The 12,877-nt window shown below is 44.0% G+C and overlaps 1 protein-coding gene across 4 annotated transcripts in view; it reads right to left on the minus strand.

The window, feature by feature from the left end:
• sox5.S (SRY-box 5 S homeolog) overlaps positions 1–12,023 on the minus strand; it is a 118,721-nt gene extending 106,698 nt beyond the window's left edge. Inside the window, exon 1 of one of the 4 annotated variants that reach the window (XM_041587485.1) lies at positions 11,839–12,023. In XM_041587485.1, the coding sequence (XP_041443419.1) occupies positions 11,839–11,876 (38 nt within the window). In that variant the 5' untranslated portion in view covers positions 11,877–12,023. 4 annotated transcript variants of the gene reach the window in all.
• Positions 12,024–12,877: the final 854 nt, after the last annotated feature.

Raw genomic sequence — 12,877 nt, forward strand, 5'->3', positions numbered from 1 at the left:
TGCCACCCGAGCGCAGCCTGGTCGCCATTCACACGTCACTGGCAGCGCAACAGATTCCCCACCCCGTGGATGATACGATTATACCATGAGATACATGGAAACGCCAGCGGGGAATAACCAACCAGGGCTCCTCGTTAATTATATTCACCTATTTGCGTTTCGATTTTCTGACATAAATCATATCATCTGAAATTTATCCACAAAATAATCCTGTAAACTGAGCAAACCCATTCCAATGAAATAATTGGGATAAAAAAAGGCTTAAAAAAAATTCAGAAATCCTAAAAGACGAAGGTTGACACAAAAAATCATCTGAAAAGAGAAATGGACCAATAAAAACCAATCAAATATCAGATCCCCCCCAAACTCCTACAATTATTGGCCACTGAGAACATGGGAAAGGTGTTCTGGGGGAGGGGGTGCTATTTTTAAAATTTTTCATTTCTTCAATTTTTTAATTTATAATTTCTAAATGTTCTCATTACGATAGAATCAGTATTAAACCAGAAGTGATGAACAATTTGTTTTGCCCTAAAACACTAAAAACCTTGAAAATCCCCGGGGGAAAGAGGATGAAGCCAAAACTATTTCCAAAAACATCTTTTGGTTCAACGTTATATTTTTGATCTAAAAAGTTCCAAATCAAAATATTTAGACGTTGAGAGTTTTTGACCTCAACATCGTGTGACAATTTGTTTAACCATTTTGTGTGGGTGCAAAACAGACCTCAGACGGGAGCCTCGGAACTGGCAAAAGCACCAACTGCCGCGCCGTTATGGGACGTCATTGGCCAACGTCTTGGACAAACGACCCCTTTTTTTTAAACATTTAATTTCTTCCAAAAACAAAAACATTCCGAAATAAAAGTAGGAGAAAACCAGTGTATCAGAGTCTGGTATTACAGTTCAAAAGCCTAAATATTTAAAAGGGAACAATAACTTTCAACTTCTTTTTTTAATTTCACCCCAATTTGGTCCACTATGGAGACTTGAACCCATTTTGCTGAATTAACTGAGGAGTAAAAATGAGTTATTTGTAGTCACAGACATTGATTTTCTGAATTATTTCCATTATTGGTGACTGAGGGAGACTCAATGGGGACACATATGGCCCCACTCAGGGTCGATTTTTAATATGACCCCCCACTTTTTCACTAAGGAGACTTGAACCCATAAAGAGAGACTATAGGGACACATATGGCCCCACTCTTTCCTAATTCGGAGTGGAAGACCCCCCGGCCTTAACACCACTGTCATTACACAAAAGCTACCAGATCTATATCAATGATTAACCTTCTGGGGCTCTGTAACCAACTCCCAAAAAGCCCCTTTATGTGAGGGTCCCAGCGCTGAGCCCCCACCTCATCCCCATTGAGTCTGTTTCATGGTGGTTGGGCCGACATTATATTTCAGCAGCTGAGTCGAAACATCGAGGTTTCCCTCCGGTCTAATCAGGGGTGTAAAGTAGGGGTGCACTGAATTCAGGATTCGGCCGAATTTTTCACGAAGGATTCAGGGGTTCGGCCGAAACCAAAATAGTGGATTCAGTGCATCCCTAGTGTAAAGCAAACGGTCTATTCACTGAGCTACAAGTCGTTTCTATTTCTCATGTCTGCGCTCCAAACTATGTCCAAAAACAGGAGGAAGGTATTAACCCTCATTAGGAAAACAGACAAGAATTTGGGTGTAAACAGTCAAATAAAAGAGATTTCCTAAGAAACTGAATGGAGGGATGTGGACAAGTTACTGGTGCTGGGGGCCTGGTGACGTGTGACCCACAGGACTAGTTAGTGAATAAAAGAGAATCACTTTGTTTCAACATCAACTGCAGCCGACAGTCTGGGACCCTACGACCCCCCTCCAATCACCTCCCCAACCATCACTCACGTTAAGTCTCTCGGAACAGCTCCCTTAACAAAAGTAACATTGTGTATTATTTATGTTACAGACCCCGGGCTCCGACGGCAGCAAATGGAACCCATATGTTCTGGGCACACGGCATCCTACCCAGACTCCTCTCCTGTCACAATAGTCTCCCTGTGCTTGCACTCTAATTTATCTGACGAGCTGTCACTTGCACTTCTCAACTGCAAAACCACAAATCTCTAACTAAGTCAGATTGGAATTGTCTTAGGGGCCCATGCAGAGGTGACAGTCATAGGCTCCACTTACCCAGGGGCCCTCAAGTGCAAGAGTTGTAGGTAGGAAGAAGGGGGGAAAGTAATTAGCTACAACCTGTAGTAACTGCAGCTCTGGCATCTGGGAAGGGAGTGTGACTGTGGGATAGCAGGTATAGTAGGGAGAGATGTGTCTATAGTAACAGTGGATAATAGTCTCTGGGAAGGGAGTGTGACTGTGGGATAGCAGGTATAGTAGGGAGAGATGTGTCTATAGTAACAGTGGATAATAGTCTCTGGGAAGGGAGTGTAACTGTGGGATAGCAGGTATAGTAGGGAGAGATGGTGCCTATAGTAATAGTGGATAATAGTCTCTGGGAAGGGAGTGTGACTGTGGGATAGCAGGTATAGTAGGGAGAGATGGTGCCTATAGTAATAGTGGATAATAGTCTCTGGGAAGGGAGTGTGACTGTGGGATAGCAGGTATAGTAGGGAGAGATGGTGTCTATAGTAACAGTGGATAATAGTCTCTGGGAAGGGAGTGCGACTGTGGGATAGCAGGTATAGTAGGGAGAGATGGTGCCTATAGTAACAGTGGATAATAGTCTCTGGGAAGGGAGTGTGACTGTGGGATAGCAGGTATAGTAGGGAGAGATGTGTCTATAGTAACAGCACAGAGGGCATTAAGTAGAGTATTAGAGGAATATTATGATTAGAGGGAGACAATACAGAATATGTTACATTGTATAAATATAGAACAATAATAATAATAAAGAAGCAAAGAGCAGAATAATATTTCTCTCTGGTCCAATCCCATTGTATTGCCCTGGAGGGGGAACACATTACCCCAGGGAAGCCCTGGCTGGGGTATAATTACAGGATAGGGGGCAGAAGATTAATACACAGGAGAGAATAAGGAGCTGACGTCTTTCACAACATAAAGTGCAGGTTCCTTTATGGAAAGACGGGAAAGAGCGTCGGATCAGTATATTGTGACAGTTTCATGACTGTGAGACAATGGGCGCCTTGTACAGACATTTTATTGGTAGAAGCAGAACTTTAAGAAAGCGACTGAATTAACCGCTAGTGAGCGAATTCCCAGACGCTTCTATTTCTGCAAACGATTCCGAGGGATTGGATGGCAAAGTTCCCCCCTCGACTGTGAGTGCCGCCTCCGAGTGAGAGGGGCAGTCGCTGGCCATGCGTCTCGCTGCGGCTAATTGTCCGCCCACGTGCCAACTCGAATATCGCCATATGTCTCGCTTCATTATTTTTCCTGCACATCAAAACTTTCTTTTTCTTTAGCAACAATATTGAGAAATGAAAAGTTTAAGGCAATCAGCAACTTTCTGAACTTTGACTGGAGGAAACTTTCTCCATGGGCAGCACTTGGGGGTTTCTACCAGGCCAGCGTCCCTGTATTCCTGTTGTAAGGCTATGATTTAAATCCAACTACACAGTGACCACTGCATGAACTACATCTCTCAATTGCCTGTTTTAAAGGGTCACTAAACCTGCATTTAAATACTTCCCCCTCCTATCATCACCTTTTATCCTCATTACTTGTTATAAATGCCGCTTGATCCCGACTCACTGCCTGTCGCTATTGAAGAAGAAAATAAATAGGATTATAAACACCTTATCAGTTATTTGCTATGCAAATTGTGCCCCAGAGAAAGGCAGGATCCTGTACGCTAACTTCTTGATGGAAGGTGTGTGTAGTTACCCTTTAAACTCTTCACCCAATGACTGAATGTCAGAAGAGACACACGGCAGAAGGGCAAAGTATTCTCTTATATAACAAGTGATTTACAGAGACTGATCCGGAGCACAATGGGCCAGTGACAGGGAAAGGTTTCTATTTCCCCTAAGAGGGGGAACAGCACTGACCCCCCCCAGCAATGTATTTACACCCCCAGAGAATAGAGAATACATTAAGCCACTGAGATCAATAAATAGCTTTATGGGAATTCTTTGTATTTAGCGCATATTGCTTTAATGCGACCCACATGCGGCACTGGGCACAGCGTGTAACTCAATCCGCCGCATTCGCACACTTGTAAAGAGGCGTTGGATTAGGAATGTGCCAAAAGCAGAAGGTTTCCCGGTGTTAAACCCTCTCCTATTCCACAAAAACAATGAGCAGCGTTAGTGATGGGGGGCTGCCTCACCCTAACGGGGCACACGTGACACTTTGCTACCGTTAAAGCATCCTTGCACCCCATGTTGGAGTCACAGCAGGAACCGAAAGTTATTTCTTACCCTCAAAAACCTGATCCCAGTTGTCCTGGAAATGTCATTCACCCACAATGTACCCCACATTGAAGCCGAAATGTAATATATACTGAAATCAAATCACCCAGAAAATAACACGAAACTGAACTTGAACACTTACCTACCAACCAACCCTTAATCTGGGAACACAATGAGTGGATATTTATCTATTTTGTCCATTCTATCCAATTTGTAGGTTTAGGGTTAGGGTTAGGGTTAGGTTTATAGGGTCCTCTCCCGATGAGACGTAGGCCAGTCAAATGGATAGCAAATAAGATCTTTGCTTTCATTCTGTAACTAACAGTCACCTGATCACATCTGATTGCTGATTGGCGGCTACTGTTATTTAACACTTTAACTCGACCCCCCGGGGTCCGGCACCCAAAAACAATCTTAGAGAGTGAAGTCAAATCTTCAGACAGTCCAACATAACTTAATTTTCCCTGAAAGAGTCCAGCACCCCTATAACCATTGTACCCCCCAAACTGACACACTGTACCCTACAAATTACTCTGAATGATTATTTTCAGCAAACGAACCACCTCCCCCCCATGGTTCCTTCCATTGACCTGTCAATGATTCCACAACTGGTCGACATATATATCTATATATATATATATATCTATATCAGCCATTGGTGGGAGCAGCTGAAGGAGGAGGAGAGATGCAGTTTAACTACATTATATTAACCTTTTCCTGGGATTATTGACATAAGTGCATTATTAGCCAATCAATGGAAAGCAATGAGGAATCTATTAATTAGATGTTTGCTGATACGGCTAAAATGCCCAATTAAATGATGCCGCTCAGATTGGTCGGGTTAATTTCCTAATGCATCGGCTGCACTTGTGAATGAATCACTCACTGGTCAAACATCAACCCTTTCAACCTTTGGAAACTCAGTGGCTTCCATTGGCAGATTTAACCCTTTCTTGTATAGGAGTGAATCCCCCTGTGCAAGATGAGAATGTGTGGGGGGGAGAGGGGGTTGTGCAGGCCTGAAGCCTACAGTAGAGTTTTTGGGTTCGAGAAGGAGACAGAAGGGTTTCACTTTCTTTCTATTGACACTCAAATGCAGCTCATTATCCACAGAGATGAAGTAGGTTGCACCCCAGTTTAGAAGGTTGTTGCCCCAGATACGTCTGAGTTTGTTCTACCATCATCTCATTCTTGTGTTCAGACACTGTAGTTACATGCGGTCTCTTTTCCACATGGTGAACATCACATCATGAGATGCCAACTGCAGAGCATGGAGCTGAAAGGCACATTATGCCCAGTGTGTTGCCCTTTTATGTCCTGCAGGTGCATTGTGGGAAAGAGCTGGTAATGGACCTCAAAATAAGAAGAACATCTACAGGCTCACTCTGCAAATGCCCCACCCCCCATGCACTGGCACTGATATCACTTCTTCATCTCACCAACCCACTAATGCCCCCCTGTAACCCACAAACCCTCCATATGTTATTCACAGCAACACCACATAACTCCCTCAACTGCAAGGAGCCCACCTGAAGGATCTTCACTGGGACCCATTATAATAAAGGACACAAGGCCTGGCACCAGCTTAGGGATCTCACAATTCAATGTGCCCAGCTCCCCAGCGGTTACAGCTAATGGGCATGTCTTGGGCACTGATTCCCGTCAGCTTATTCCCATATGAGCAGGTTCCTCCCTGTGGCCAATAGACAATTCTCTCTTCCAAATGCCCAGTCTCCCCTCTGCCCAATGGACCCCTCGCCACTCTCTCCCGATCACTAATTCCTTTAATTAGATGTCGCCCAATCTCCCAAACATCACCCAATACATCTGTAAATAATTTCCAGGGTGGGTGGGGGCAGTTTCTCTAAACACAACTGGGGGGGGGATGAATGAGCTTGTGGATAACAATGGCGGCTAATGGGAAGGAGAGAAGGTTACGGAGCCGGATTCCATTTAATCCCCTGCAAATCCCTTCAAGTATTGAGAGTATCAATGAGTAACTGAGGGTCTTGTCCCCCCCCCCAGCCCCCCATATGCAGCACAGAGCCCCTCACAAGAAGTAACCCAGGGAGGGGGTGTCAGGGGCACATTCAAGGGTCAGACGTAAATGTTATAATTGAACCTGAACAAACAGGCCGACAGCAAAGCAAGTTTAACCCTTTAACACCAAATGTTTTTGCACTTGGAGGGGGGGTGTTTTAGTTCTCTCGGATACTAATATAATGATCCCACTTCTCTGAGGGGCCCCAAGAGGTCACTCCACTCACTCCCCTTTTTAAGACCCAATTCCCTTGTAACTTGTTGGGGTTGATCAGCTGATGACTTATAAATGTCTAAACCACCATCACATGTGCCCCCCACTAACAGAATGAGCCCCTCACTGAGTTTTACCCAATCCCCTTCCCCTATTGATTTACCTCCCCGAAAGCTCCTATTTCTTGGCAAAGAGTTTTATTCTATATAATAATAACGAGGGGCTGTGATCAGATTGTAGGGTCTCCCAGACGCCCCTCTATTTCCCGAAGCCCCATCTACAAGCACCGTCCCTTTAATTACACCCCGACATCTCCCGAATAGCCGATCCAAAAGGAAGAAATAGTCACAAATAACAACACGATATCACTGCAACCCTTGTGTAACACAAAAACGCACACAAAGAAACGGGAGCGCGTCCGCCCGGCGATTATGGGGAAACAAAAGCAAATTGTTATTTCACGACTAATTACCTGATGATTGATAAGTCGCTCAGGAGTTTGGGAGAGTGAATAGAGCAGAACTGGACCAATTCCAGACCCCCAACCCCCTTTTCTTTTAAATTGGAGTTTTATAAATTGGAGCGTAAACTGAAAACTTTCCTTGTTTTGCACCCCGAGAACCAGCACCCTTCCCATGCCAGGCCAAGGAGGGAACGATAATGGGCACCAAAGACACCTGCACCCCAAAACAGGAGCCGACGCTAAATATTTGTGGGAAACATATGAATAAAATATTGAATTACTGCTCATAAGGAAATGTCGAGCGTTGGCCCGAGCTACTGACTAATTGCAATTAAACAGCAAAAAGCAAACGAATAGAAAACTGTCCGGCGCCAAACCACTTGCCGGCGGCACATGGACTCCCACAAGCCGAGGAGGTTGCCGGCTCTCTAACAGCCCTATGGGTGCCGGATCCAGAAAACATATGGTGCCGACATCTGCTGAACATGTGCCGAGTGACAGAACCCGCGGTTTGGATTTCGGGTGATTTACAGTTGCACAGTAGCAAAGTCATGGCTGATAATGGATCTGTTATTCCTCAATAATTAGATCTCGGGCTTTGACGGATAAAACGAGGGGGGGTTCTTACTGTAAAGCGGAGAAACGCGGCTCAAACATGAAACGTTGTTTTAATTGTAGATCTCCTATATCTCACGCTTCATATAACATATCCCTCCAGCCTGTATATTATATACTCTTATCAGATAAGGCATTATATATATATTATATATACAGTATATCCCACAACAGAAAAATCATCTTCACCTTCTTGTTTAGATTGTAAGCTCCACGACCCTTTATCAGTGTGTAATTGTACAGTTCTGGAGCAATTTGAATACCCTTTAATAATAATAATAATAATAAAGACCCAGTTGCTTGTGATGCTCAGGACATTACAGGATATAAATAAGACTTAACCCCGTCAGTTTTCTATATATAAAGGTCTGGAGGTGAGGGGGGGTGATTGCTCTAATACCCCCGGGGCTTAAATAAAGTCCTTTAAACCAATTGTGGAACTAATATCAAAGTAATCACCGGCCTGACACTCGCGTTGCTGAACTCCAACAATCTACTCGGGGAGCAACAGGGTTTTTTTTAACCGTTTCTCTCCTGATTTTGCCCTGAGGAGCAGCAGGAGGGGAAGCTGAAGCCAAATGTTAAATGGGTCCCCCCCCCCGCACAGAGGCACAGATGTGTTTGTGTTTTACACGGGGTTTAAACAGTTGCGAGTGTTTATTAAACTCTCCCTAATCCACTCGCAATACGGAAGGGAACGATAGGAAAACGCTGGGAAGATCCCGACTCGCAGGGCCTGAGAGATTTAAATGTTTATAAACCTTCAGAGGGGGCCCGGGTGGGGGCGAGAGGAACATTTAAATGTCACAATGTTACATCATCATCATCATCGTAAGATACAATTGTTACAAGAAGCCAAACGCGATTGGTTCCGATCGGATCAATTCAATTCTCTCCTCGTTGGGGAATCGAACCCCAAATCGTATCATTTATTTGCGGGGTTCATGGGGGCTGTGGGTGACAGCGACTGTCTCAGGGAGGGGGGGAGACGACCACCCAAATAGGAGGAGATTTCGGGAGCCGGTCGCAAAAGTGAACTGGAAACTTGGGAAATATCCGGCAGAATTTGCTCAGCCCTTTGCGATATTAGTAAAGAAAGACCCCCAGACCCAAACAGAAGCCGGGAGTTGGGGGGGGGGGGGTCACTATTTCCAACAGACCCAAATCACTTTATTCTCAAGTTACTTTTTATTTGGGGACTGACGTGCGAAAATGAGGAATCGGCGGCCGCAGGTGAAACAAAATAAAGAGAATTCCAAGAAAACGGCTAAAGTTCAATAACGGGAAGAAAATTTAAAAGAGAGAATTTGGTGGGGGTGGGGAATAATGTGAGACATGTGTTGGGGCAACTAGACTGCAACTCCCAGCACCCTTCCATAGAGGCCGTCCCAGCTGTTAGTGCTCAGGTTGGGCAGAAAGATTCACACTTGGCCATTTGTGCCCATTAACCCCCGAATCAACACGGCGTCTGTTGGAAGTGAGTCGGGGGGGGGGTTTATTGCGACTGTGTTCTCTATAAACAATGGGGGGGTCTTTTTTTCTTCTTTCAATGTTAATCTCACCCCAACGCAAAGGACCAGCGAAATACACAGACTCTTTCTGCTCTTTCTTAACCCTTTATGTGCCAGTGCCCTGGGGTAATGTAGTGATTGAAATTAAATTCTGGGGTGAAATAAAGAGTGAACCCCAATGTGACATACCCAGAGTATATATATATATATATATATATATATATATATATATATATATATATATATATATATATATATATATATATATATATATATATATATATATATATATGTACAGCCTGTTACTGACGGACTCTACGGGTTCTGCAATAAAATATCCAATAGAAGCAGAAAGTTCTCAGAATAAATGGATATTTAGGCAGCATTTTCCCCATGAGTTCCCCCGTATACATATATAGATATATAGGTATACAGATATATATAGATGATAGATAGTCGCCAGTATATAGATATACAGATATATAAATATAAAGATAAAGAGATATATAGATGATATATATAGTTGACCAGTATATAGATATACAGATTTATAGATGATATAAATATACAGATGATATATATAGTCGCCAGTATATAGATATATAGATATACAGATATATAAATATACAGATATATATAAATATATATAGTCACCAGTTTACAGATATACAGATATATAGATATATAAAGTCGCCAGTATACAGATATATAGATGATATATAGTCACCAGTATACAGATTTATAAATATATAAAGTAGCCAGTATACAGATATATAGATATATATGTAAAGATATACAAATATATCAATATATAAGTTGCCAGTATACAGATATATATAAAGTCACCAGTATATAGATATATAAATATATAAGTCGCCAGTATACAGATATATAAATATATAAAGTCACCAGTACACAGATATACTGTATAAACATATAGTCGCCAGTATACAGATATATAAATATATAAAGTCGCCAGTATACAGATATATAAATATATAAAGTCGCCAGTATATAGATATATAAATATATAAAGTCGCCAGTATACAGATATATAGATATATAAATATATAAAGTCGCCAGTATACAGATATATAGATATATAAATATATAAAGTCGCCAGTATACAGATATACAGATATACAGATAAATAGATGATATAAAGTCGCCAGTACAGTTTTGCCGTCGCATTAATTCCCAGGCCAGAGGCAGCAGATCAATGATAAACCAATGGGAGGGTTGAGGGATATTTAGAGCGGGGGCCACACACAAGGTGAATAGACTTTGGCGCATTTAAACACAACCTGAAGTTACACCTCCCTCTGTTCTACCCCCTCCCTGGAGATTGTGGCACCTCCAGCACACACAGGGTTAAACAGACACTTACCCCCAAGTCCTGCAGCCAAACTGTCACTTATAAAGTGCAAATCACAATTCTCATCAAAAATCAGGGAATTTGCTGAGTTTAATAAGAATCAAGTTCCGTCTCTTCCTCGTTATCCAACTGCTCAACCCCCCCAACCCCCGGGGGCTCAAATACACCAAATAAAGTGAATAAAACAAATAAAAGGCCCCGAGGCCGAGTAAGTAAAGTGTCAGAAGTCTGGAAGTCGCTCCCAGCAGTTCCACTGAGTGGGGGGAACTAAATGGTCTCCATGCAGCCCCCCCTAGAGATACATGAGACCCTCCTAAACTGTTATTGGAGGGGGCACTGGCGCTGATGAGGGGGAATGGGAAATGAGTGACATTTAATGTTCAATAATCAGACGACTAAATGATTTTATGTCCCAATTAACATTTATATTTAATCACTGAATTCAATTTACTGAAACACGAGGGGGTCACAAGTGTCGTTTGTTGGGGGGTGAGGGGGGAGCACGGGCAGCTCTTGTATTGGGGGGGCACTGGGGCTTTAGTGCAGCTCTGAGTTTGGGGAGAAAAAAGTCCAATTCAGTAAAAGTGTCTGCGTTTGGCAGAAGAATAAAGGGGTAAAGTCTGGGCCTGGCGGGGGCAAATGACGGGATCCTGCTCCCCCCCCCGGAGCAAACAGACCCCGAATATTTACATTGCGCTCGCGAAATTCAAACACTAAATTTACATTTTCACTGAGAAACAGAAAAAGAAACTTTGCCTTTTTTTTAACAAAATAAACTTGTGTCTTTAGATCCAGGGAGTGAGAATAATAATAAATAATAATAATGAGAAATAATGAGAAGAATTAATAATAATGAGAAGAATCAATAATAATCAATAATAATAATGTTAATAATAAACAATAATAATCCCATCAGGACGGTGTCACTTGCCTGTTAGAGTGTGAGCTCCTGGGCACAATTATCCGACACAACAACACAATGTTCTCTGGGTTCTCGGCATAAACAGACCCCGAGTTGTTTGGACCCAAGACCAGGGGGCTCCAGACTGGGTGAGGGGGGGGCAGTTATTTAGGGCAAGTGACTAAAGGACATTCCAGGGGCTCCTGAGTGAGGGGCAGGGGGGGCACTGGGGGGGCAGGGGGTACCAGGGAAAGTTAAAGAGGTGGGAGAATGGGGGGAAATGAATGGAAATAAAGAGGAAAGTGGGGAGAGAGCTGGAAGTTTTGAGCAGAGAGTGGGGGGTCACTTACCTGTTAATGTCGGGGGGCAGCTCGGGCTCAGTGAGCATTTCTGGGGGTCCCCGTGTGGCGCTGCCTCCTCCTCCGCTTCCCGACTGCCAACTACTGACGGACTGACTGACTGACTAACTGCCGCCTCGGCTCCTCTCACTCACTGACTCACTAACACTCGCGCACTAACACACACACAGACGCGACTCCTCGGCCACAGCCTTAAAGGGACAGTAGCGCCGCTTCTCCCCTCCCCCTCCCTCCAGCCGCTTCCTGCCTCACTCACTGACTGACTCCCACTAACTGACAGTCACACACTCCCACTCACACCCCGGCCCCGGGCACCGCCGACATCAGCGGCAGCAGCAGCAGCAGCAACACACGGGGGAAACTGCCCTGAGAGCGGACGCGGCATCTCCAGCAGCAGCAGCGCAGGGACTTTAACACCGGAGGAACAATAATAATAATAATAATAATAATACTAATGTGACGGGAAGGAAGAGCCGAGGGCAGAGGGAGTGGAACTGGAGCTGAATTGGGAACCACGGAATCACCAGCCCTGACCTCTGGCTACAAACTGGGGGAGACACCGAGTAATGGGGGAGATGATCCCCGGGGAATGAGCTGCAGTGACACTTGGGGCCCCTGAGGGACACATTATTGAGGGGCCACTGCTCTCTGCTCAGAAGAAGGAACAGGAAACAAATTCTTCCCCTGGGAGAGAGCCAACAGCTCAACTGAGTGATCACTCACACTCATGTAACCACTCACTCATACTCACACTCATGTAACCACTCACTCATACTTACACTCATATAATGTCACACTCATACTCCTGTGGGCAACACAAACACTCAATATATGTGCATCTCTCACACATACTCACACTCAGGCTGCACTCTCACTCACAGTCATTCACTCAGGTTCAGTACACTCAGCCACTCACTGCCCACAGCTCTGATTTACCCCACACGGTGACTTACCCCTGTTTTGTACAACTGTCATTTTATGTGGCTCTCATACTAACTGCCATAATCCTGCTCTCACACCGTCACCTTGT

The sequence above is a fragment of the Xenopus laevis genome, chromosome 3S (genome assembly GCF_017654675.1).
Source record: "Xenopus laevis strain J_2021 chromosome 3S, Xenopus_laevis_v10.1, whole genome shotgun sequence".
NCBI lineage: Eukaryota > Metazoa > Chordata > Amphibia > Anura > Pipidae > Xenopus > Xenopus laevis.